Here is a 23098-nt window from a genome sequence, read left to right on the forward strand (position 1 = left end):
TGGGGGGGGGGGGGGGGGGGGGGGGGGGGGGGGGGCAAGGGAATGAAACGTGGGAATGTGGGAAATGAAAAGCAGGAGGGAGGGGCTTCATGCAGTGCAAAGTCTCACCAAGAATCCCTCTGGTTTCTGCTCCTGTCCTTGCTGTTATCTCAGGGTCCTACTGGAGGGGTGGAATCAGCATAGCTTTATTGATGTCTTTCTTGGTTTCCCAGTGTCTGGATAGTACAAACAAACCTGCAGCTCTGGGATGGGTGGAAAACAGCTTTACATTCACGTAAATAATGTCATCTTGCCCCCTAACCAAGATTCAAAATATCAACTAACCATGAGAAAACAGGGAACTCATAGAAATGCATGCCAAGAAAAAAACTTTCTAAAATTTGCCTACAGCCCATGCGAGTTTAGGTCCCAACATGGCTTCAGTCCTGCTCACTCCAGCAATAATGGTTTAGTTATATACATATAATACTTGGGGTTTTGCTGATACCTTCAGTATCAGAATACAAAATTTTCACACAATCGAGGGATTGCTTGTCTTATGAGCAGAGCTTAGCAGTGTAAACATGTGCATAGGCATAGAGATTAGAGCTTTCTTTTTCTGAGGGGTGTAAGTAAATCAGGGGGTCTGGAGTTTAGGAATGGAGTGAAGGAGTGTTGGGTAAGGTGCCTGGAGGAGTAGTAGGAGGGCCTGGTCTGCCATATGAAGGAGTTTATTGAAGCTGATAGAAAACCAATGAAAATGACAATAATGGTTTTTGCAAAAAGTCTTACAAAAGCAATACATCCTGTAAAAATTTAAACTGTACAGCAGTACATAAGATGGAAATACTAATAATCCCTCATAACTACTATCTTGCCACCCAAAATAATCATTATGTGTAGTTTGGTTTATCTTCCTTTTGTATATGCTAGCATATATTATTGTTAATATTTTTTTCACACTGGGCGGAGATTTTTGTCTGTTTTGTTCTCTGCAGTATCCCTAGCACCCAGAGTGCTGTCTAGCATGTAGTGGGCATTAAATATTTGCACAATGAATAATATACAATTCAGAGGTCAAAAACTGAATGGAATTTGTCAATGTCTGGTCAAGGAGGTTAAAAAAATTCTTTTTGAATAGGTTGTCAACATTTTAAAATTAATTTCACATAAAATCTGAATTTCTGGCTTTCCTTGAAAGTTTTGAAACATTTGGCCACATTAAGCTCAAATTATATTTGTTGCACTCCTTTAGATAGATGGGTGTGAATCTGTGTTCACATCAGCGTGGCTTTGCTGATACTCACCTGACTGGAGTCTACAAACCTGCACTGTCCAGTATAGTAGCCACTAGTCACATATGGCCATTTAACTTTAAATTAATTAAAATTAAGTTAATTAAAAATCCTGTTTCTCATATATACCAGCCTCTTTCCAAGTGCTCAGAAGCCACATGTAGGGGGGCTATTGTATTAAATAGTGCAGATACAGAACATTTATATCATTGCAGAATGTTCTGTTGCACAGTGCCTCTTTAGACATTTGAGTTTGCTACCCCTGTTATACAGAGTTCTTGCAAGTAGCATTTATTATTATTTTTAAAATTTGCCTGTCTCTTTGTCATGACACAGATCTCCATCTTTTAAATGACTGCATACTATTTTGCAGGTTAGGATTTTTTGTAAATTGTGGGGTAGGATTCCGTTGTCTGATCTGCATTTTAGAAAAGCTCTAGTTTGGGGGATAAACTGGAGGAGGAGGGGTTGGTAGTGAAATAAGACACAGAGATTAGAGGGTGGGTAGTAATCAACACCGTAAGGTCACAGAGCCACGGAAGGGCTTCCATTAAGGAGATGGAATTGAAATGACTAATATGGGCTGAGATCTTTTGGATTCTAAAGTCACTGAAAATAATCATATCTTCTGAAACTGATTCACTTTTGAGAATTGGTAAATTTGGCTTTGTAATGTATAGAAGGAACCCTCAGTTGGTTCCAGTAAACATAAAATATTCAAATGTTATGTTTAAAATGTAGAGTATAAATTTTGACATATGTGTACATCTGTGAATCCAGCATTACAGTCAAGGTAGTGAACATAGTCATTACCCCCAACTCTTTGTAATCCCTTCCCCTGCCTGTTTTTATCTACTCATCCTCAGGCAGTCACTGACCTCTCTTTTACTATAGATTAGTTTGTCTTTTCTGCAGTTTGTATTATAGATCTGGAATCATAGAGTATGTTCTTTTTGGGGGGAGGGGTCTGGCTTTTTATCACTTGCTAGTGTACAGAAATACAGGGTTTTTTTGTATATTGATCTTCTATCTTGCCACCTTACTAAACTCACTTATTCTAGTAGCTTTTTTGTAAATTTTATTGGCTTTTCTATATAGATAATCATATTATCTAAAAATACAGTTTTACTTTTTTATTTCTAGTCTGGATGCCATTTCTTTCTTTTCTCCCTCTTCTCTTCCTCCCCGTCTTTTCCCCCTTTTCCCTGTTTTCCCCTTTCCCCCTTAGCACCCTTCTCACCTTCACAAGGACCCCCAGTACAATGTTGAATAATGAGAGTGGACATTCTTGCCTTGTTTCTGATCTTAGGAAGAAAGTATAGTCTTTCACCATTAAATGTGCTGTTGGCTATAGGTTTTTGGTAGATGTCTTTTATTCCTAGTTTACTGGGAGTTTTTATTAGGGATGAATTTTGGATTTTACTAAATGCTTTTTCTGTCTATTGAGATGATCATGTGGTGTTAACATCTTTTTCAGTCTGTTAATAGGGTGAATTACATTAATTGATTTATGAATGTTTAACCAACTTTGCATTCCTGGGATGAGCCTAACTTGTTGATAATGAGCTATTACCCTTTTTATACTTGAGCTAGATTTTCTAAAAATTTGTTAAGAATTTTTGTATCTAGATTTATGAGGGATGTTACTTTATAGTCTTATTGTAATATAATTTTCTGACTTTGGTAGCAGGGTAATGCTGGTCTTATGGAATGAATTGCAAACTGTTCCTTCCTTTTCAGTTTCTTTTTTTTTTTTTTTTTCCAAAAGATGACCGGTAAGGGGATCTTAACCCTTGACTTGGTGTTGTCAGCACCACGCTCAGCCAGTGAGCGAACCGGCCATCCCTATGTGGGATCCGAACCCGTGGCCTTGGTGTTATCAGCACCGCACTCTCCCGAGTGAGCCACGGGCCGGCCCTAAAATAACTTTTTTTTTTTTTTTTTTTTTTCCAAAAGATGACCGGTAAGGGGATCTTAACCCTTGACTTGGTGTTGTCAGCACCACGCTCAGCCAGTGAGCGAACCGGCCATCCCTATGTGGGATCCGAACCCGTGGCCTTGGTGTTATCAGCACCGCACTCTCCCGAGTGAGCCACGGGCCGGCCCTAAAATAACTTTTTTTTTTTTTTTGTCTTTTTTCGTGTCCGGCAACGGACCGCAACCCTCAGTGTCGTGCCCGTACCGGACCGGGACCGGCAACGGGACTGCAACCCTTGGTGCTGCGCCCGCCCCTCGCTCAGCCAGTGAGCGGGAACGGTCTGTATGTGGGATCCGAACCCTCGGCGGGAGCGCCGCCGCGCTCCCAAGCGGCGCACTATAGCAGTGCGCCACCGGGTTGGCCCCCCTTTTCAGTTTCTTATTAGAGTTTTTGTAGGATTGTAATAATTCTTTAAATATTTGGTAGAATTTTCCAGTGAAGCCCTTTGGGTCTGGAACTTTCTTTGTGGGAAGGTTTTAAACTACAGATTCAATTTCAAAAATAGGTATAGGGCTCTTTGGGTTATTTATTTCTTCTTGAGTGAGCTATGGTAGTTTGTGTTTTTTTTTTGTTTTTTTTGTTTTTAAAGATGACCGGTAAGGGGATCTCAACCCTTGACTTGGTGTTATCAGCACCACACTCAGCCATTGAGCTAACTGACCATCCCTATATGGGATCCGAACCCGTGGCCTTGGTGTTATCAGCACAGCACTCTCCCGAGTGAGCCACAGGCCGGCCCCGATAGTTTGTGTTTTTCAAAAAATTTATTCATTTAATCTAAGATGTCAAATTTAAGATTTCCTGTTTCCTGGTTTTAAGGAATAATGATGTGCCTTACAGTTGTTTCCTTTGTGTTTCTTCTGTGTGGGGTTCATTAAACTTTTTGGATTTGTGGGTTTATAGTTTTCATTAAGTTTGGAAAATTTGGGGTCATTATTTCAAGTTTTTTTTTTTTTTTTGGTCTACTACTCTCCCTCCCTTTTCAGGGACACCAGTTATACAGATATTAGGCGGCTTACAGTTATCCCACACCTCATTGATGCTCTGTGCACTTTTTTTCAGTCTATTTTCTTTCTGCATTTTATTTTCAATGTTGTCTTCAAGGTCACAAGTCTTGATTTCTACTATGTCTAATCTGCTATTAGTCTCATTCAGTGTATTTTTCATCTCAGATATTGTAGTTTTCTTGTCTAAAAGTTCAGTGTAGGTGTTTTTCAGAAATATATTCCATGTTTCTATATAAGATGCTCAAATTTCCTGTAGCTTTTAAACATGTGGAATGTAGTTATGAAAAACAGAGTAAGGTCAGGCCTGTGAACCAAACCAACTCAATTTTCCCTGCAGAGGACACTCTGTTACTTTTCTACTCCTCAGTCATGAGACTCCCTGTCCCACCCAGCACATAATTACCCCATGACCCGCCCTGATAAAATAAATTGAGATAAGAGGGGAACAGATATTCACAGAGTTGCAAAACCCCTCCCCAAGGCTTGTTTACTGTAATTGTAAAAATTAAGTTACAGATTAACCTTAAGACCCCTTTAGGAATTCCTGAATGTGCACAATGCTTCAAGGTGACTGCTACAATGACTTTCCTGGGGTGAGGATATTGAACACCACCACCATCTTGGACCAGAGAGCAGATGCAAGGACTAAAGCCCTAACTGAGCATGCACCCATGACACAACCAGGAAGAACAGAATGGACCACGTTCAGTGATGCTGCCCTGTATCCCTTAACTCCTTTCCCTATGAAAAACCCTGAACAGCTCCCCTGGAAGGCTAGCTTTACTGTAGCTACCTCCCTTATGCATAAGTCTATCCTCTCTTTTAGTGAAGTGTTGTTTGCTTTACTGCTGGGTGCATTGTTCATTTCTGTGATCCAAGGAGGCTAGCTTTACTGTAGCTACCTCCCTTATGCATAAGTCTATCCTCTCTTTTAGTGAAGTGCTGTTTGCTTTACTGCTGGGTGCATTGTTCATTTCTGTGATCCAAGGGCCTAATTCGGTACAAGCCAGGAGGTAAGGGGACTCTGGGTGCTGGGAATGGCCCTGGTATTTTCCTCTTGCAGCACAGGTGCTGCTCTAATAACTGCACCAGTGAAAATTGGAAAGCCTTGGGCACCAGAGAAGACTAGCTGCAAGACGCAAGTGGCCTCTGGGACTATTTTTCTCCCATGTCTCTGTTGCTGGTAAATCTCTCCTGGAGCCTCCAGCATAAATTCTGACAAGACAATGCTTTATTCTCTTTTACTCTCCTTTTTGCTTCCCTTTTCTTCTTTAAGACAAAGCTTTACTCTCTTTTACTCTCCCTTTCTCCTTCCCTTCTTTACCTTTCTCTGATTTTCCGAGCCCTCACCTGCTGTTTGATATAGGTGCACGCTGGAGGGCTCCTGGCTATGCTTTGTTTTTCGGATTTAAATCTAGGCAGTACTTTTCTTCTTTGAGCCAACAGCAGTGGGGAGAACTGCTTTTATCATTTATTATGTCAGTGGAATAGGTGGCCCCACCGATTGGGACTAGGATAAAGTGGACCCCGCTGTTTCTCTTTTCTCTGTTTGCTTGCTTGGTTAGAAATTTAGTTGAGTACCAGTAATCTAAATAAACCTTCCAATCCTTGCACCAACTTTTGGACTTTCGAGTCGTTTGTTTAGTGCGAGAGAGCAAGCCGAGCCTGGTCTGTCGGTTACACTAATGCTGTCATTAGTTTGTTAGAAGTTACTTTCTATTGATTGATATTTCTCCTAATTATGGATCACATATCCTGTTTCTTGCACTTCTGGTAATCTTAAATTGTAAATTTAAATTGTGCCCTGTTAAGTGCTGGATAATTTTGTATTCTTAGAACTGTTCCTGAGCTTTTTTTCTGTGATGCAGTTGTTACTCAGAAATATGATCTTTTTGGATGTTGCTTTTAATCTTTGTTAGGTGGGGCCAGAGCAGCTTCCAGTCTAGGATTAATTTTTCTCTTAAGACTGAGCCAAAACCCTTCTGAGTACTATACCCAGTGTCCGTGAATTATGTTTTCCACTTTGATGGGTGGGAATAGACACTATACGCTGCCCTATGTGAGCCCCCCTCCCCGCTTTTTTTAAACACATATGCCCTCATAGGACTCAGTTGAATATGAGAGGGAGATTCTCTGCAGATCTCTGGAGTTCTTGAGTTCTTTCTCTGTGCAGTTCTGTCTTCTCTGTACTCTCTTCTCTTGTACTCTGTCCTGTGAGCTCTAGCTACCTTGGTCTGTTTGAACTTCCAGCTTCATCTGTTCAATTTAGGGAGACTGTTGGGCTCTACTTAGATTTACCTTGTCTACAATGTGGCCTGGAAACTCTCCCCAGGCAGTAAGCTAGGGCAGTTATAGGTCACGTCCTGTTTGTTTCCCATCTCTCAGGGATCACTGTCTTTCACTGCCTAATGTCCAGTGTATCTTATGTTAGATTTTACTATTTCATTACACGCTTATTCCCCCACTTACTGTCTACTGATATAATTTTACTATTGTTTTTATATAATCTATTTCTTATTTCCCAAATAATTTGCTGTTAAAATAAAAGTAGGCTGTTCCCTAACTAAAATTAAAAAATGAAATGAAAAAATTCAAGTTTCCAAAGTACACATTGTACAGTAAAAGTAATATTATATATTCCTCTGGTTTGTATTGCTGAAAGGTATTGCTGTAGGGGCGATGAGTAGAAACTCAGGGTAATTTAATCTGAGTTGTGTTAAAGGCAGAACAACTGATACACCTATTGCATAAGTGTTATATCCCAGTTTTGTAAATAAATGTTTTCCACAGATATTTATAGTCTGTTTTTTGTGTTCTAGATAATCAAGCAAAAGAAAGATGAGCTTCATCTGTGGACTGCAGCTTGCTATTAGAAACTGTGTTTTCTTCCGATTTAATTCACTGGCCAACTGGAGAAAATGTAACACACTAGCAGTAACCTCGCTGGACTGTCCTCAAGTACAAATTAATCATATAGTAAATACATATCAAGGACTGGGAGTAAATCAGTGTAATAGGTTGGCTTTTCTGCCTGGAAACTTTCATTTCTATAGGACTTTTAGTAACAAAAGAACAGGATGCCTCTCAAGTACGAAAAGTAAGGAAATTTGGATGATCACCCGCAAATGTGCTGCATGGAATGAGTCTTTTTCAAGACAGCTACTGATAAAAGAAGTTCTAGTAGTTCCTGCTCTTTCAGTATTGTGCCCTCTAAGCTATCCTCCATTAAGAGCTGTAAGGAATTTCCACACTTCTCCCCGGTTTCAAGCTGCTCCGGTTCCTCTCTTACTGATCATTCTTAAACCAGTGCAGAAGCTACTTGCAATCATCGTAGGCAGGTAAAATACATTTTAAAAAATAAATTTTGTATTTCATTAATTTTTTGCATTAACATTTTATATTAACTTGTACTAACTTCTAAAAGTCAGTTAATCTTTTGTGTTTGTAAAACTATACTTAAACATGTTAGATCTGCTTCCCACCCCATTTAACTCAAAATTAAGTTTCTAAACTGTAGGTCCTACCTAATTTTGTTATGTATGATTTAATAATCTTGAAACAATTTACTGTATATTAATTTGTGGTATAGAAATGTGATCTTTAAAAAGTTATTCTTACATATTATATAGACATTTTTAAAAAGATTTTATACTTATGATAATAAGAAGAATCAGAAGTGTTGGTTATAACCCATGTGTAAGAACAGTACTTACTAATATTCCTTTTTAGTAAGTACTGTTCTGAGTGTGTAAGAACAGTACTTACTCAGATTCCGTTTGTGGAATCTGAGGTGGCAAGTCATGAAACTGAGGAACTTTCCTTATATAGATTGGGCTCACTTATAGACAAGTTAACTCTTAAACCAGTAATATTTACTTATTTATTTTTCTATTCTATTTCCAGCACATCTTTATTGTGGTGGTCCTTTATAATAAGTAATATTTTTACAGCTAACCCTTTTTTTTCTTATTTGTTTCATGAAGATTGAAGAAATAATCACTGTCTCCTCATAGTTTGATAACTATAAAGTTCCTTTTTGCCTTCTTCTTACTTCCATACTATCTAACCCAATTTGCTTTCTCTCAAAAATTGAGAACTTCTACTCTGTAATTTATGTAATTTTTTTCTCTTTTTTTGAGACCCAGAAAATATACAACTATATTGGCTCTCAGATTAAGTAATGAACTCACCCCAGGTCCTTGGGATAATAGCTCCTTCTGATTTCTAATGTGTACTAATCTTTTTAAATCATTTATTTATTTTTAACTTTTTTGTTGTTGTTACTATTGTAAATTACCTAAAATTTTCTTTTACAGTATGTCTTGCATACATTTAAAATAAATGTAATGTCATATTATCCTTCACAGTTTGGTTTATGTCCCTTCAGATTGAAACACTTTGTCTAAGGGTATTTCAGGTATGTCACTTAACAAACCTAAGATGATTTTAAGTTATTTTGTGAAATAAACTTTTTTTATGAGAATGATATATATATGTTAAGTTTTTGTTGTGATTTTACAGATGAACTCACGAGGAAAAATTCTTGTCCCAGTAATGAAAACATTGCTTTTGTCAAGATGTTTGTGAACCCTGCTAAGTAGTATAGAGTATTGTTGCCTGGTAAAAATTGGACCTCCTCAGATGCTATCTATAAAATCTCCCATTTCCATATTTACATTGCTTATGATCTTCTTACTACCTCTCCTTTTTCATGTTCTAGAAGATAGTGGAGTTTGTACTGTTGAGCACTATTTATTTCCAAAATCAATGCTGAGGTAGTTTCCCTTTCACCACGCCGAAGCACTGGCAGATTGTGCCAGAAGTCTGAGAAGCAGTGGGAAGAATAGTGGCTAAAGGTATAGATTTATTGTACTATAACCCCTCAGATGTTCATTTGGGCATTTTATCCCTATTAAGTGGTTAAGTGGTCAGACTGGAATGTCATTGCCTTCATTGTCTGGTTTTCCTCTTAATACCTCTATGACCTTGGACAAATTGCTTAACTTCTCTGTCTCAATATTTTGTTCTGTAACAGGTTTATGATGAGGATTAAATGAGATGGCATATGTGTAAGATTAGAAGAGTACTTTGCATAGTTGATATATGTTAACTAGTGGTAGTTGTAAAATAGCTCATTTAGTATTTATCCTTAAAATAGCTAAAGAAGAAGATTCAAATGAGCATTAGAATTTTTAAACGTAGCTTACATAGTTGATTACTTTTTGATCATTTAGCCAAGAATTTTATAAATTAAAAAGTCATCTGTACAGAGAAATATAAAAATTCAAATGTTTGATGACATAAAATTCTAGCATATACTTTTGAGTTTTGGTGATAAGTTGATATGTGCTGCTGTGATTATCAGAACTTCAAATTTTTCTTTTTGCTCTAGGGGCATAAGGAAATGGTGGCAGGCACTTCCTCCTAACAAGAAGGAACTATTTAAAGAAAGTGTAAAGAAAAATAAATGGAAGTTATTCCTTGGTTTGAGTAGTTTTGGATTGCTATTCATAGTGTTTTATTTTACTCACCTGGAAGTGAGTCCAGTCACAGGAAGGAGCAAGCTACTATTATTGGGGAAAGAGCATTTCAGACTTTTATCAGAACTGGAATATGAAGCAGTAAGTAGTAAGAATTGTTTTTAATTAGATTGCTTTATATAACACTCAAAGCAGGAAAGTTTCTTAAATACAAAAGATGCACTGCTTTTTAAGTTTAGTCTTTGATATGAAATTAGCATTTTTTACCAAAAGGCCTTAGACCTTTCGCACTTAGAATTCCTACTGCCTATGTTGCTTTTCCTCCCATTCACCCAGCTAACTCTTGCTTAGCATATGTCACCTTAAATGTCACTTTCTCAGAAAAGCCTTCCTTGATTATTCAGACTGGGTTGGTCAGGGTGACTAGATCAGATGCTAGGGTGCATCCTTCGTACAGACTGAATATAAACCATTTTGTTTGCGATTGTGCCTAGTGTTTTGCTATGCTGGGGTTAGGTCTTCTAGTGTTTTTTTTTCCCCCGGCTAGGGTGCATCCTTCGTACAGACTGAATATAAACCATTTTGTTTGCGATTGTGCCTAGTGCTTTGCTATGCTGGGGTTAGGTCTTCTAGTGTTTTTTTTTCCCCCGTTTGAAATTGTACTTTTCCTTCAAAGCACTTACATGAAGGTGCATAATTATTTATTTGCTGGTCTGTTTCTCTTGTTAGACTAAGCTCTATGGAGGCAGAGATCTTTTCTGTTTTGTTTATTGTTTTATCTTAAGTACCAGCACAGTGTGCAAAGTGTGCTTAGAATATATTTATTGGCTAAATAGATATGTGGTCAGAATTTTTATACCTGGAAAGTCAAGTAGAATAAGATAGTTTTTTCCAAATATCAAGGTTGGCAATTTATTATATGTTTTGAATACAAAATAATGTTGGAATTCAGAACTCTTAACTCCTTGGAAAGTATAATAACTAAGGTAGTTAAACATTTTGTACCCTAGTGAGTTCCTTGAGCACAAGATCATCCTGTCTCCAGTGCACAGCACATACGTGGTATGTGCTCAATTAATATTCATTGAATTGATGTCTCATATCTTCACTTGACAGCTTTGACTTGGTTAGATCTTTATATCTTTTTATTTCAAAACAGTGGTTTTTCACTATAAAAATTGTTCTTAATCAAAATAAGACCAATCTCTTATTGTAGAGTATACACAGTGATTTGTGATTTTTCTTAGAATTTAATTTAGTCAGAGGCAAGTTTGAGGAAAGTGTTCTGGAAAGATTGAGACAGGCCTAGTATTAAATTAGCTCATCTTTTACTATTTCTATTGCTAAGAAATTTTTCAAAAATTATGTGTATGTATACGTATGTTTTTATAGCTATAGATATAGATACACTTTTTTTTCATTGTTTAAGCTACAAATGTAATACCTGCTTGGTATGAAAATTCAAACACCTTTTTTTTATCGATACATAATTGATTATACATATTTGGGCAGTACAGAGATGACTGTCAGCATTTGTGTACATGTGATGGTCAAATCAGGATAGTTGGCATATTCGTCATTACAAAACATACTCATTCTTTGTGTCCATTAACTGATTTCTCCCTGTTTCCCCCCCTCCCCTCCCTCTAATAACCACAGTTCTGTTCTCTCCTTCTGAATGCTCAAAGTATTACCGTGTTTGTCATTTCTTTTCTTTCTTTATCTTTGTTCACATTCAAACACATGTTCTTATATGGGTGTTATAAAGTGGTATAATTACATATCATCTTGTTTTATCTACTTCAGAAGGGTTAATAAATAGTGGGATTTTTTGGTTTATTTCAGGCTGTTTACATTGGTGAGTTATGCTTTTTAAAAATGCTAATTGATATAAAGACTTTTAAATTCATGTTCTATAAAATCGTGAAGATAGTTAAATCTTTAATGCTTCTCAAAGAAGGAGGTTACCATCTTGTTGATTCTTAAAAGAAAGGAGTAGTACATTTTATGGGAATTAAAGTCATATTTTCAGAACATTCTTAATTTTCTCAGTATACTTGAAAGGATCTCTCATGAATATAGCTTCAGAAGTGTCTTCATATGGTGGCTAGTCTTAATCAGCATCATGTAGAGAAAATGATATGCCCATTAATTCTGAGATTTCAGTAATTTCCTTTTACTCTGTGTGAATAAAACACTTTAAAATGAATGAAATGTCTTTTTTTGGTAGAAGTTTAATTTTACTAAATGTAGGGTGTTTTTCTATTCAGCGGGTAATAAAAGTAATTTTCTTTTGTATTTTAGTTTCTTACATGAGATCTTTATGTTCTCTAGGCAGTGTTTTGTTTTCCAGAATACTCAGGAAAGTAGATATAATATTTTAGCATCTTATTTGTCTGTAGGTTAATAGAAAAGTGAAATTTTGATTTCAACCCATTTATATAAAAAACTCTTAGTACTAGAATTTATTCCTTTGTGAGAAACCACATTGCCTTTGTGTGAATAATTCAAATTTAAGAAATTTGAGTGTTTAATATATGCATATTTTTACATAATTAAAATGTTCAACAATAAGTAGTCATCTAACTCTCCATGAAGCAATGTAAAAACATTTTGTAGAGCTAAAACTCTTTTAAAATAAAGGATATTTTCTTTTAAATTTTTCAGTGGATGGAAGAATTTAAAAATGATATGTTAACTGAGAAAGATGACCGATACCTGACTGCTAAAAAAGTAGTTTATCATCTAATTGAATGCAATAAAGATATCCCAGGGATCTCTGAGGTCAATTGGATTATTCATGTGGTTGATTCCCCAGATATAAATGCCTTTGTATTTCCAGTAAGTAAATATTCTCAAACACATTTTTATTGTTATCCTTATTTTTTTATGGAGTTCTAATTGCTTACCTTATTTTTTTATACTTCAGAATGGACAAATGTTTATTTTCACTGGGCTTTTAAATAGTGTGACTGATATTCATCAACTTTCCTTCCTTCTGGGCCATGAAATAGCACATGTAGTACTTGGGCATGCTGTAAGTACCCAAAATGAATATTCAGTTGTTGAAATATTGCTTTGAAGTTAGCAAGTTAAATCTTTTAAGAAACTGAATTTTTTCAGGTTTTTTTTTTTTCTTTTTGAATGATGGAAGTTTAGTTTTTAGTAATTGCCTTATTCTGTTACCTGAAAAAAGATGTGGTAAGCTAATTTTGAGAATTTTTATAGTCTTTAGTATTTGATACTGAATAATTAGTTTCTCTTAAATACTATTTTTATCAACTTTCTCTTTTGCTAAAAAGTAATTATTCTCAGCCTCTAATTATTTCAAATTAGATTTTAAATTTGCCATAATTATTAACATACTTGTAATCTAGTCAGAAAATTAATTGTAGGAAAGTGATATTACTATTTAAGTGGATAAATCAGTTTTCTTTTTTATTCATTCTCAGGATAGCTTGGAACATCTTTGAAAATATCTAGAATGATATGACATATATAATTAATGCATAATAATAATGATACCTTGCCATTTTACAGCTTACTGAGCTTTTTAATATGTGCCTTCCCATTCATAATTTTAATACCTCATGAGGTACGTGTTTATTATCCTTGTTTTATATATGAGGAAACTAATGTTTAAAAAAACTAAATACCTAACGTGGCAGAGTGGCAGAATTGGGACTTTAACCAGGTCTTCTTTACACAAGTCCTGCATTTCTTCCTTTTACTACAGTTACCTGGTTGTTGGCAGTACATTTCTTATAGATCATAGAATTCAGGCTGATTTATGCTCCTGTGGTTACACGTCTATTTGACTTGGTGTGAGTCCAGGAAAATAATATATATTAGTTTTGCTCATTTTTTTAGTGTCATTCATTAAAAATAATGAATGGCTCTTTTGTCCACATAATTAGAGAAGTGTATTTTCTTTAAAGGAAAGCAGGAAGGTTAATAGTGAAAGGATTGTGAAATGCTAAATCATGAATTAAAGTAATATTAATTTTAAATAGAAACAATGTTTATAATACTTCTAAAAGTCATCTCCAATTCTACCTATTCCTTAGAGTGTTAATAAGATGAGGTAGACCAAAGTTGTGCTCTTCTGAAGCACTAATAGTAATTATCTCCTTTATTTCTTCTGAGTTAACAAGAAAATTTTAAACATATTTTTCTTAAACATATATACAAGAATAAATCTAAGCAGTTGAAATAGAGATGTTATATGCATTCTAATATAGTTCATGTAATGGCTTCATAACTTTGAAATCAATTTTGGCCATTTTAGCATTTAAATGGTGTTACTATTCAATACATTTGTTTTTCTGGCATCTAGTTCAATTCCTCATATTCATTATATTGTCATCTCTATCAGTGTAAGAACAATAATTAGGGCCGGCCCGGTGGCGCACTGGATAGTGCGCCGCTTGGGAAGCGCGGCAGCGCTCCCACCCGAGGGTTCGGATCCCACGTACAGACCGGTTACCGCTCACTGGCTGAGCGAGGCGTGGGAGCAACACCGAGGGTTGCGATCCCGTTTCCGGTCCCCGGTCCGGTACGGGGGCAACACTGAAGGTTGCGATCCATTGCCGGACACGGAAAAAGACAAAAAAGACAAAAAAAACAAAAAAAAGAACAATAATTAGATGAGATATAAAAAGGTGAATAGCAAACCTTAAAAATAGAAATTAGTTATTAATATTTCTTTGGCAGAGGTCTTAAATATTATCAGCACAATATTTTCTCTTTTGGGAGTCTCAGTTTAGATTTGATCTAGTCTTTTATGTTGTTTTCTTCCACAAATACACACAAATTTTTCTTCTATTTCTTGTTTTTCTAAGACTGTATAATAGCAATTATATCCTTTAACAATTAGTAACAGAGACTTTCTCTTCTATAATGACTTCATCGTTTTGAGTTTCACTTTTTCATGTTAAAATAATTATACAATTATTTTTCGCAACAGTTCTTATAATGAAGCAAAGTGTGTTTTGTGAGGGCATACTATATTGTCAAGGGACATATGTATTCTCGTTTTGAGTTTCACTTTTTCATGTTAAAATAATTATACAATTATTTTTCGCAACAGTTCTAATAATGAAGCAAAGTGTGTTTTGTGAGGGCATACTATATTGTCAAGGGACATATGTATTTTATGTCATTGTTTTTTGTTTCCAGCTGTTTCGTACATTCAAGTAATAACTGCTATATTATCAGTATTAGCATTACATTAACATTTATTAATCAACTTTAATGGTGAACAGTGAACAATCCAGTGCATTAAACTTATATTTAGCTGTTACTACTCAAAACAGTGATTTTATTTAAAAACTTTTTTGGTTATTGCTATAAGTCAATACAAAAATTCACAGACCCCGATTTCCTGGTGAGAAATACTAGACTTATAAAATTGCAGAGTTGTATATATGAATCATGCTTCATATATTAGGTCATGAAGACCAAAAGATTTTATTTAAAATAAACTTCTAATCTTTTTCTGAATCGTTCCTTGTTTTAATTGCTTCATATGTTAGGTAGTGTTTAGTCTTTATTCAAAAATATAAGTATAATAAACAGATTTATTTGATTTTTAAAAAGACATAGTGACTGTATTAGAAACTGAAACTGCCTGGGTTTGAATCCCAGTCCTTTTATTAATACCTGTTGCTGTGTGAATTTGGGCAACTATTTTAACCTCTTTCTATCTCAGTTTCATTATCTATAAAATAAAATAAGAATAATTGTACCTATTTCACAAGATTGTTATACTTGTTAATATAAGAAATTGTAGGTTAATGAACGTGTCATTGTATCTGACTAATAGTAAATGGCTCAGTAAATGTTAGTTAAATGAATGAATGGGTTAAGTGTAAACAAGGGAAGGGGAAAAACAGGGAAAGGATGAGCACACAGAAGAAGAGTGCTTTCCATCTTAGTTGGTGACAGTCAATTAAACACATGTAATTATTTAATGTGATTACATATTAAATAATACGTTATTTAATGTGATTAACTAGAAAATGTAAGTATATATTGTCTCAATTTATTAAATGTGATTTTTATTATTTTGATTATTCTCAGGCAGAAAAGGCTAGCATGGTTCATTTCTTGGATTTTCTTGGTATGATTTTTCTCACAATGATTTGGGCCCTTTGTCCTCGAGATAGTTTGGCACTTTTGGGCCAGTGGATACAGTCTAAATTGCAGGAGGTAAGTCTGAGACGATAACTTAAATTTATAATTGCCTATGCTGAGGATTTTAATATTACTGTAAAGCAACAAATACCAGAGATGTTTTCACATTTTATCATGAAATATGGGTACTAATTTTTAATGTCTTATGTTTTCTCATTTTTAGAGGATATGAGGGTACTTCAAAAAGTTAATGGAAAAATAGAGTTAAAAAGATAATACAAATCTTTCCTTGAACTTTGTGAAATACCCTTGTATTCTTATATATGGGCATTATAATTAAGGAATGGTACGTCTCCCAAATGATGGATATGGATGGATTAGAAAGGCTTGGCAACTTTTGGCTAATATGATGTTTTTCCATAGTTATTAGTTTTACAGAGAGAAAACTTACCCTTTTCTTTTGACTGTGGTGCTTTAACTAAATGACTTTCCCTCCCCCAAATAATTGCATTTTAATGAGGAACTCTTAAAACCTTTAAACTTTAATGGATACTGAGTTGGATGAAGCTGCTTTACCACCTTCCCTTCCTTGTCACCTCAGGTTAAACTAATGTTGCCTCAAAAATATTGAAAGAACAGTCATACTAGATAGATATTTATTAACTTTTGTTTTTAGTGCTTGTGTATAATAATAATAATTTCAAATATTTGAGTCCCTCATTTTGTTCAGAATACTGCACTCCTGAAAGTAGGTCTTGCAGTCTTCATAACTACTTTGTTAACCATGATTAATTATTTTATTTTACATCTTTCTTCACATATTTGTCCTGGGAGGTCTGGTTATTTAGGAACAATCTGCTATTTGTTTATTTAATGATTTGTGGAGCACCCATTAGAGTGCCATCTGGGTGCTGTTTAAATCTAATGTGCAAAATTCTTTGAGACAAATTGCTTTTGAGATTGAATAACTAAGTATGTTATTCGGTATTACCATAGCATTTGGTTTCATTTATATAGAAGTAAAGGTTCTTAAACAGAAAAAGAAAGAATGGTTATTGCTTACTATTAGGCCTCATGGCCAGCTTAAGGCAATTGAGCTGGGCTGGAAAGAATGCTTCAGATGCCTATGACCTAACCAACCAGATGTTACATTGGACCACAAGGGCTGTGTCACCTTGCATACCACTGATTTTGAAATTTCCCATTACTCTGTCAGAACCCTCCCTAAAAGTCTTATAAACCTCCTGCTTTCCTTGGTTTGGGGGAACTGATCTGGCTCAGTCTCCCCTCCGTGTTAGTGGAGTAAAGCTTTTTGGCTGAAATGGCGCCTGGCTCAGGTCTCTCTCGCTTCTCCACCTTGCAGAACCTAACACTTATGTTATAGAATCTCATATGTTGAATTTTGTTTCTGTCACTGACCTGCTGGAAAGTCAAAGGAGTTAATGTAGTTTTTCCCCATCTATCTATAGATTGCTTTTTCCATTAATGGAATCAGAAGATTTGGTCATAAGAAAGATAACTTGTAGCTGTTTCTCTCTTAAAATATTTGATGAATCCTGCCACTTCAGTGTAATTCTTCAATTCAGTAATTGAACTGAAAATAAAGTAAGGATGACCCCTGTTTGAATTCTTTTTCCCTAATCCAAGGCCCGTCAATAATTTTGGTGACAAGGAGGTACTTTTTTCTCTAGAAAGCCTTGCTCACTGTGATTGGAAATCAGAGGAGAGCACTGATAGTGAAGTCATTAGGGAATGGGAATTGCTGACATTCGTTTGCCATTCATTCGTTTGTTGTGATGATTGAATGATACATTTAAGGCAGGATTTCTCAATTTCAGCACTATTGACATTTTGGAATGGATAATTCTTTGTTGTGGGGAATTGTCCTGTACATTGTAGGATGTTTAGTAGCATATCTGACTTCTCCCTACTAAATGGTAGTAGTTCTTCTTACCCCAGGTTGTGACAATCACAAATATCTTGAAACATTTACAAATGTCCCTGGGCAACAAAATCATACCAGGTTGAGAACCACTGATTTAAACCATTTAACACAATACCTGGCACCATGTGAGGACTCAGTACATATGAGCTATTATTATTTGTTCATTTAATCCTCTGCAATTCTAGGAGGTTGGCACTGTTACTAACTCCGTTTTACATATGATGCTACCGGGTGTAGAGGGGTTAAACAGTTGGTTCAGAGTGAACAGTTAATAAGTGTCAGCATTTGGACTTGAACCCAAGTTTCTCTCCTTTTAAAGCTGATGTTTCTCATCAGTATACTATCAGCAGACTTGATGGGGTACATACAGATTACTCACAGAGGGTGAAGACACTATATGATATGGTTCATCAACCTAAACGGATGTGATGGAGAAGGAAGAAAATCAAATCGAATGGTCACATACTGTGAATCAGATTGATTATATTATTTCTAGCCATCACAGATATGTAACTACCTTTGAAAAATCGCTTCACCAATTAGTTGGTCTTTTCTCAAAAGTCCTGCCTATTGATCCATCTTCTACAAAGTTTTAGTATTTACTGAAAATTAGAATTTAACTGGAAAGCATTCACATAAATACAAGTAATTAGGAAAATTAAAGTTATGATATCTTTTTTTTTAATTTAAGTTAGAAGAAAATTTCATTTTCCTAACTAATCAATACTTAGAAATGAAACAGGAAATTAAGGTAATTTATCAAAGAAAGAACATTCTGCTATACGGTTTATTTTCTTACTGAAATAAATCTTCTGGTAGTGTCACTGGCTATTATATACCTATGTTTTTTCAATTTCTTTGAAAACTGCATCACCATAATTGGAGAAACAGAAGTAACTACTTATGGGCCGACCCTGTGGTGCACTCGGGAGAGTGTGGCGCTGGGAGCGCTGCGGTGCTGGGAGCGCAGCGGCGCTCCCGCTGCAGGTTCGGATCCTATATAGGGATGGCCGGTGCGCTCACTGGCTGAGTGCGGTGCGGACGACACCACGCCAAGGGTTGCGATCCCCTTACCGGTCATAAAAAAAGACAAAAAAAAAAAAAGTAACTACTTATGATACTATCCAGAAATTTGTAGGCATGACTTTTTCTGTTCTCTTCATATTTTTAAAGTATTAATCACCAACGGTCTTTTTTTTTCCCAGCAGCTGGCTAGTGTGGGGATCTGAACCCTTGTTGACCTTGGTGCTGTAACACTGTGCTCTAACCACCTGAGCTAACTGGCCAGCCCTGAAGTATTAATCTCTAAGGAAGGAAATAAAGGCAGTGTTTATGTTTTTATACGATGGTGTTCTTTAAATGTTAATCATAGAGAGTAAAATTTTATCCTAGATACTCCATGAAATTAATTTAGAAAAATCAAATTTTGTTACTGCTTTTGTCATGAAATAAATTGCCTAAATGGAGCTATTCTGTACTATTTTTTCTTAGTATATGTTTGATAGGCCGTACAATAGAACATTGGAGGCTGAAGCTGACAAAATTGGACTACTGCTTGCTGCAAAGGTAAAGTGGTTAGTAGTTGGGAATACAGTATCCTTCACATAGTAAAAGATAAATGTGTGTTGTCTTAAATAGTCTTAGGCATAGGCAGAGAATTAGAGTTGGACTGTATTAACCCTTTATACAATTTCCATTAATCTGTAGAAATGAGAAGATTATGGACCTTGAAAGAATGCATAATTAAAGATACTCATTTAACTCCCTTCTATATATGAGGCTGTATTATTCATGAGAATACATAAGATTATAGTAATTATCAAGTTATATAAAAGAAGTCTTAATCCATTATTGGAAAGATTTTTTGCATGTATAAGCTTTTTGATTATAGACTTGAAATATATTAATTGAAATTTAAAAACATGGCTATGTAATGCGTTCAGGTTATTTGCCTGTTTGTTGTGTTTTTGTTTTTTTTGGCAGCTGGCTGGTACAGGGATCTGAACTCATGACCTTGGTGTTACCAGCACCACACTTTCCCAAGTGAGCTAACTGGTCAGACCATTCAGGTTATTTTTGTCACAGTAGATGACTTTTTTTTTGTTAACAACAGTGAGGAGCTCTGTGCCTTTAGGTTTATTTAAGTTGGCTTTGTTCTTGTCTACTTAATAGGGCACTTCACACCTGGCTGCTATTTTAATCACCTGTGATAACTGAGTAGTATTAGTAGAATTTAAGGTTAGGAATAAAACTGCGTTTTTAAAAATGAGAAGACATTGCAGCTCTATTTACAATAGCTAAAATATAGAATCAACCTAAGTGTACATTGATGGATGACTGGATAAGGAAAACGTGGTATATATACACAATGGAATATTACTCAGCCATAAAAAATAATGAAATTCTACCATTTGCAGCAACATGGATGAGTCTGGAGAAAATTATGTTAAGTAAAATAAGCCAGACAAAGAAAGAGAAATACCACATGTTCTCACTCATAACTGGCTGCTGGGAAGGAAGGAGGGGAGGTAAGGAGGGAAGAAAGAAGGAATGAAGGAAAGAGAGAAAGAAAAGACCACAACAATATGTTGAACTTTCAGAAGGAGAGAACAAACCTAAGGGAGATGGGGGGAGAGGAGGGACGGGGTTTGGGAAGTGTTAGGTAGGGCAAAGGGCATAAAGAAATATCACAAATTGTAAGAATGAAGATGCTAATAATAAATAAAAATTTAAAATAAAAAAATGTGTGAAAACAATGCCACTTAACATAATAAATTCAAATTTTATTTGATCCTTTGTTGAGTTTCTAGTGGTTATTAAATTTATTAAAAATAACTATTATTTGAGTCTTTCATTGATTTTATGGATTTAATTTTATAAATTAATTTTATATTACTCATTCACAAAAGCAAAAGCAGTTCTTTGGATGTTAATAAGTAGGATTAAGTGAATGATCAGACTGTATGTATTAAGAGGTTTCCAAGTAAGGGGCCACAGATTGGCTGTTTCAAGAGTTTTCTAATTTTAATGTATGACAGTCTGTCCGATTTTCCCTTTATGTTAAGTGAATTCTCTGTTCTTGTTAAGAAATTTTCATCTATCTCAATAAATTATTCCTGTTTTATTTCCAAGAAACTATTGTTTTATTATTTATATATATAATATAAGGAAGATGTCAAGATAATTTTTTTCCGTATGGGTAACTAACAGACTCAGCACCATTTATTGAAGAGTCATCTTTTCTTCATCTCACTTCGGTGACTCTTTGTCATAAAGGTGGGACTCTATATGGGGATCTGTTTCTGACTCACTATTCTATTCCATTGGGCTGTTGTTTATCTTTCAGTCAATACCATACAGTTGCTGTAGCTTTGTGATAGGTGTTGATATCTGATAGCTTCTGTCCTCCAAAAATGTTCTATAAAATTGAGTTAGCTATTCTTAGACCTTTGAATTTCCTTTAAAATTTTAGAATCAGCTTATTAAATTACATACCCATACAAAAACATGCCTGGGATTTTAATTGGAATTACATTGCATTTATATATCAATTTAGGGACAGTTGACTAGTGTCTACAATATTGATTCTTTCCATCCATTAATATAATATATTTGTATATTTATTTAGATATTCTTTAATTTTTCTTAATGATATTTTCATGTTTTTGTTTGTAGGAATTACATACCTTTTGTTAGATATATTGCTGTTTGATTTTTTTTATGTTATGATAGTGTCATTTTAAAAATAAATTCTTGCATATAGAAATATGGTTGATTTTTCTACGTGACTGTGAATCCAGCAAACTGTATTTCTTCCTTTCTAATCTGTATACTTTCTTTTTTTGTCTTATTGCAGTAGCCAGAAACTTCAGTTCAAAGTTGATGGTTGGCAACTTTGTTTCTTCCTGATCTTAGCATTCAGTATTTTGCCATTAATTGTGATGTTTGTTGTAAGCTTTTTATAGATACTTTGATCAGATGAAAGAGTTTCCCTTCTATTTCTAATATCCTAAGAGATTTTTTTTTTTTTTTCGTGTCCGGCAACGGAATCGCAACCCTCGGTGTTGCGCCCACACCTCGCTCAGCCAGTGAGCGGAACCAGTCTGTATGTGGGATCCGAACCCTCGGCAGGAGCGCCGCCGCACTATCCTAAGAGATTTTTAAGAATAATGAGTATTAAATTTTGTAAAATGCATTTTCTGCATCTATTGAGATGATTATATACTTTTCCTCTTTTAATCTGTTAATGTAGCAAATTACACTGATTTTTTGTTGTCAAATTTTTAGTTTTGGAAATAAACCCAATTTCATTAATTATATTATCTTTTAATATATTGCTGGAATTGGTTTGTTAATGTTTAATTTAGAATGTTTGTATCTATGTTCATAGGAGATTGTGGCCTGGAACTTTCTTTTCTTATAATGTCCTGTCAGGTTTTGGTAACAATGTTATGATGGCTTCATAAAATGTATTTTTTTTTCCTCAGGAAGAGGTTGTGTAAAATTAGCGATATTTATTTTTTAAGTGTTTGGAGAATTCATGGATAAAGCTGTATGGTACTACAGATTTCTTTGTGAGATTATCTTTAATTATGGATTCATTCTCTTTAATAGATATAGAACTATTCGTATTTTTCTATTTCTTGCGACAGTTTTTGTAGTTTTATTTTTCTAAGTATTTGGTTTAAATTTTTAAAATTATTGGCATAAAGTTGTTTTAATATACTCTTATTATATTTTTAATGTCTGAAGGATACCTGCATTATACATATATATATATCTTTTTAATGTCTCCTCTGTTCCTAATATTGGTGATCTGTATCTTTTCTTTTTTGCTAGACTTTTATAACTTTTATTAATATTTTCAAAAAATATCTTTGGCTTTGCTTCTTTTCTCTCTTATATGTTTGTTTCCTATTATGTCAGTTATTGTGCTTGTCTTTATTATTTCTTTCCGGGAGCGCCGCCGCGCTTCCCAAGCGGCGCACTATCCAGTGCACCACCAGGCCGGCCCATACTCTTATTATATTTTTAATGTCTGAAGGATACCTGCATTATACATATATATATATATCTTTTTAATGTCTCCTCTGTTCCTAATATTGGTGATCTGTATCTTGTCTTTTTTGCTAGACTTTTATAACTTTTATTAATATTTTCAAAAAATATCTTTGGCTTTGCTTCTTTTCTCTCTTATATGTTTGTTTCCTATTATGTTAGTTATTGTGCTTGTCTTTATTATTTCTTTCTACTTACTTCCTTTGGGTTTCATATGCTGT

The 23098-nt window shown here is 34.9% G+C and overlaps 1 protein-coding gene across 1 annotated transcript in view; it reads left to right on the plus strand.

Annotated features, from left to right (window-relative positions):
* OMA1 (OMA1 zinc metallopeptidase) overlaps positions 1 to 23098 on the plus strand; it is a 66715-nt gene that overhangs the window by 2618 nt on the left and 40999 nt on the right. Inside the window, exons 2-7 of the mRNA XM_008583942.1 lie at positions 7079 to 7597; positions 9652 to 9880; positions 12407 to 12580; positions 12669 to 12776; positions 15821 to 15949; positions 19311 to 19385. Coding sequence (XP_008582164.1) covers positions 7098 to 7597; positions 9652 to 9880; positions 12407 to 12580; positions 12669 to 12776; positions 15821 to 15949; positions 19311 to 19385 — 1215 coding nt within the window. The 5' untranslated portion in view covers positions 7079 to 7097. The remainder of the gene's footprint in view (positions 1 to 7078; positions 7598 to 9651; positions 9881 to 12406; positions 12581 to 12668; positions 12777 to 15820; positions 15950 to 19310; positions 19386 to 23098) is intronic.

Source organism: Galeopterus variegatus, unplaced genomic scaffold (assembly GCF_000696425.1).
Source record: "Galeopterus variegatus unplaced genomic scaffold, G_variegatus-3.0.2 Scaffold3087, whole genome shotgun sequence".
In the NCBI taxonomy this organism is placed as follows: domain Eukaryota; kingdom Metazoa; phylum Chordata; class Mammalia; order Dermoptera; family Cynocephalidae; genus Galeopterus; species Galeopterus variegatus.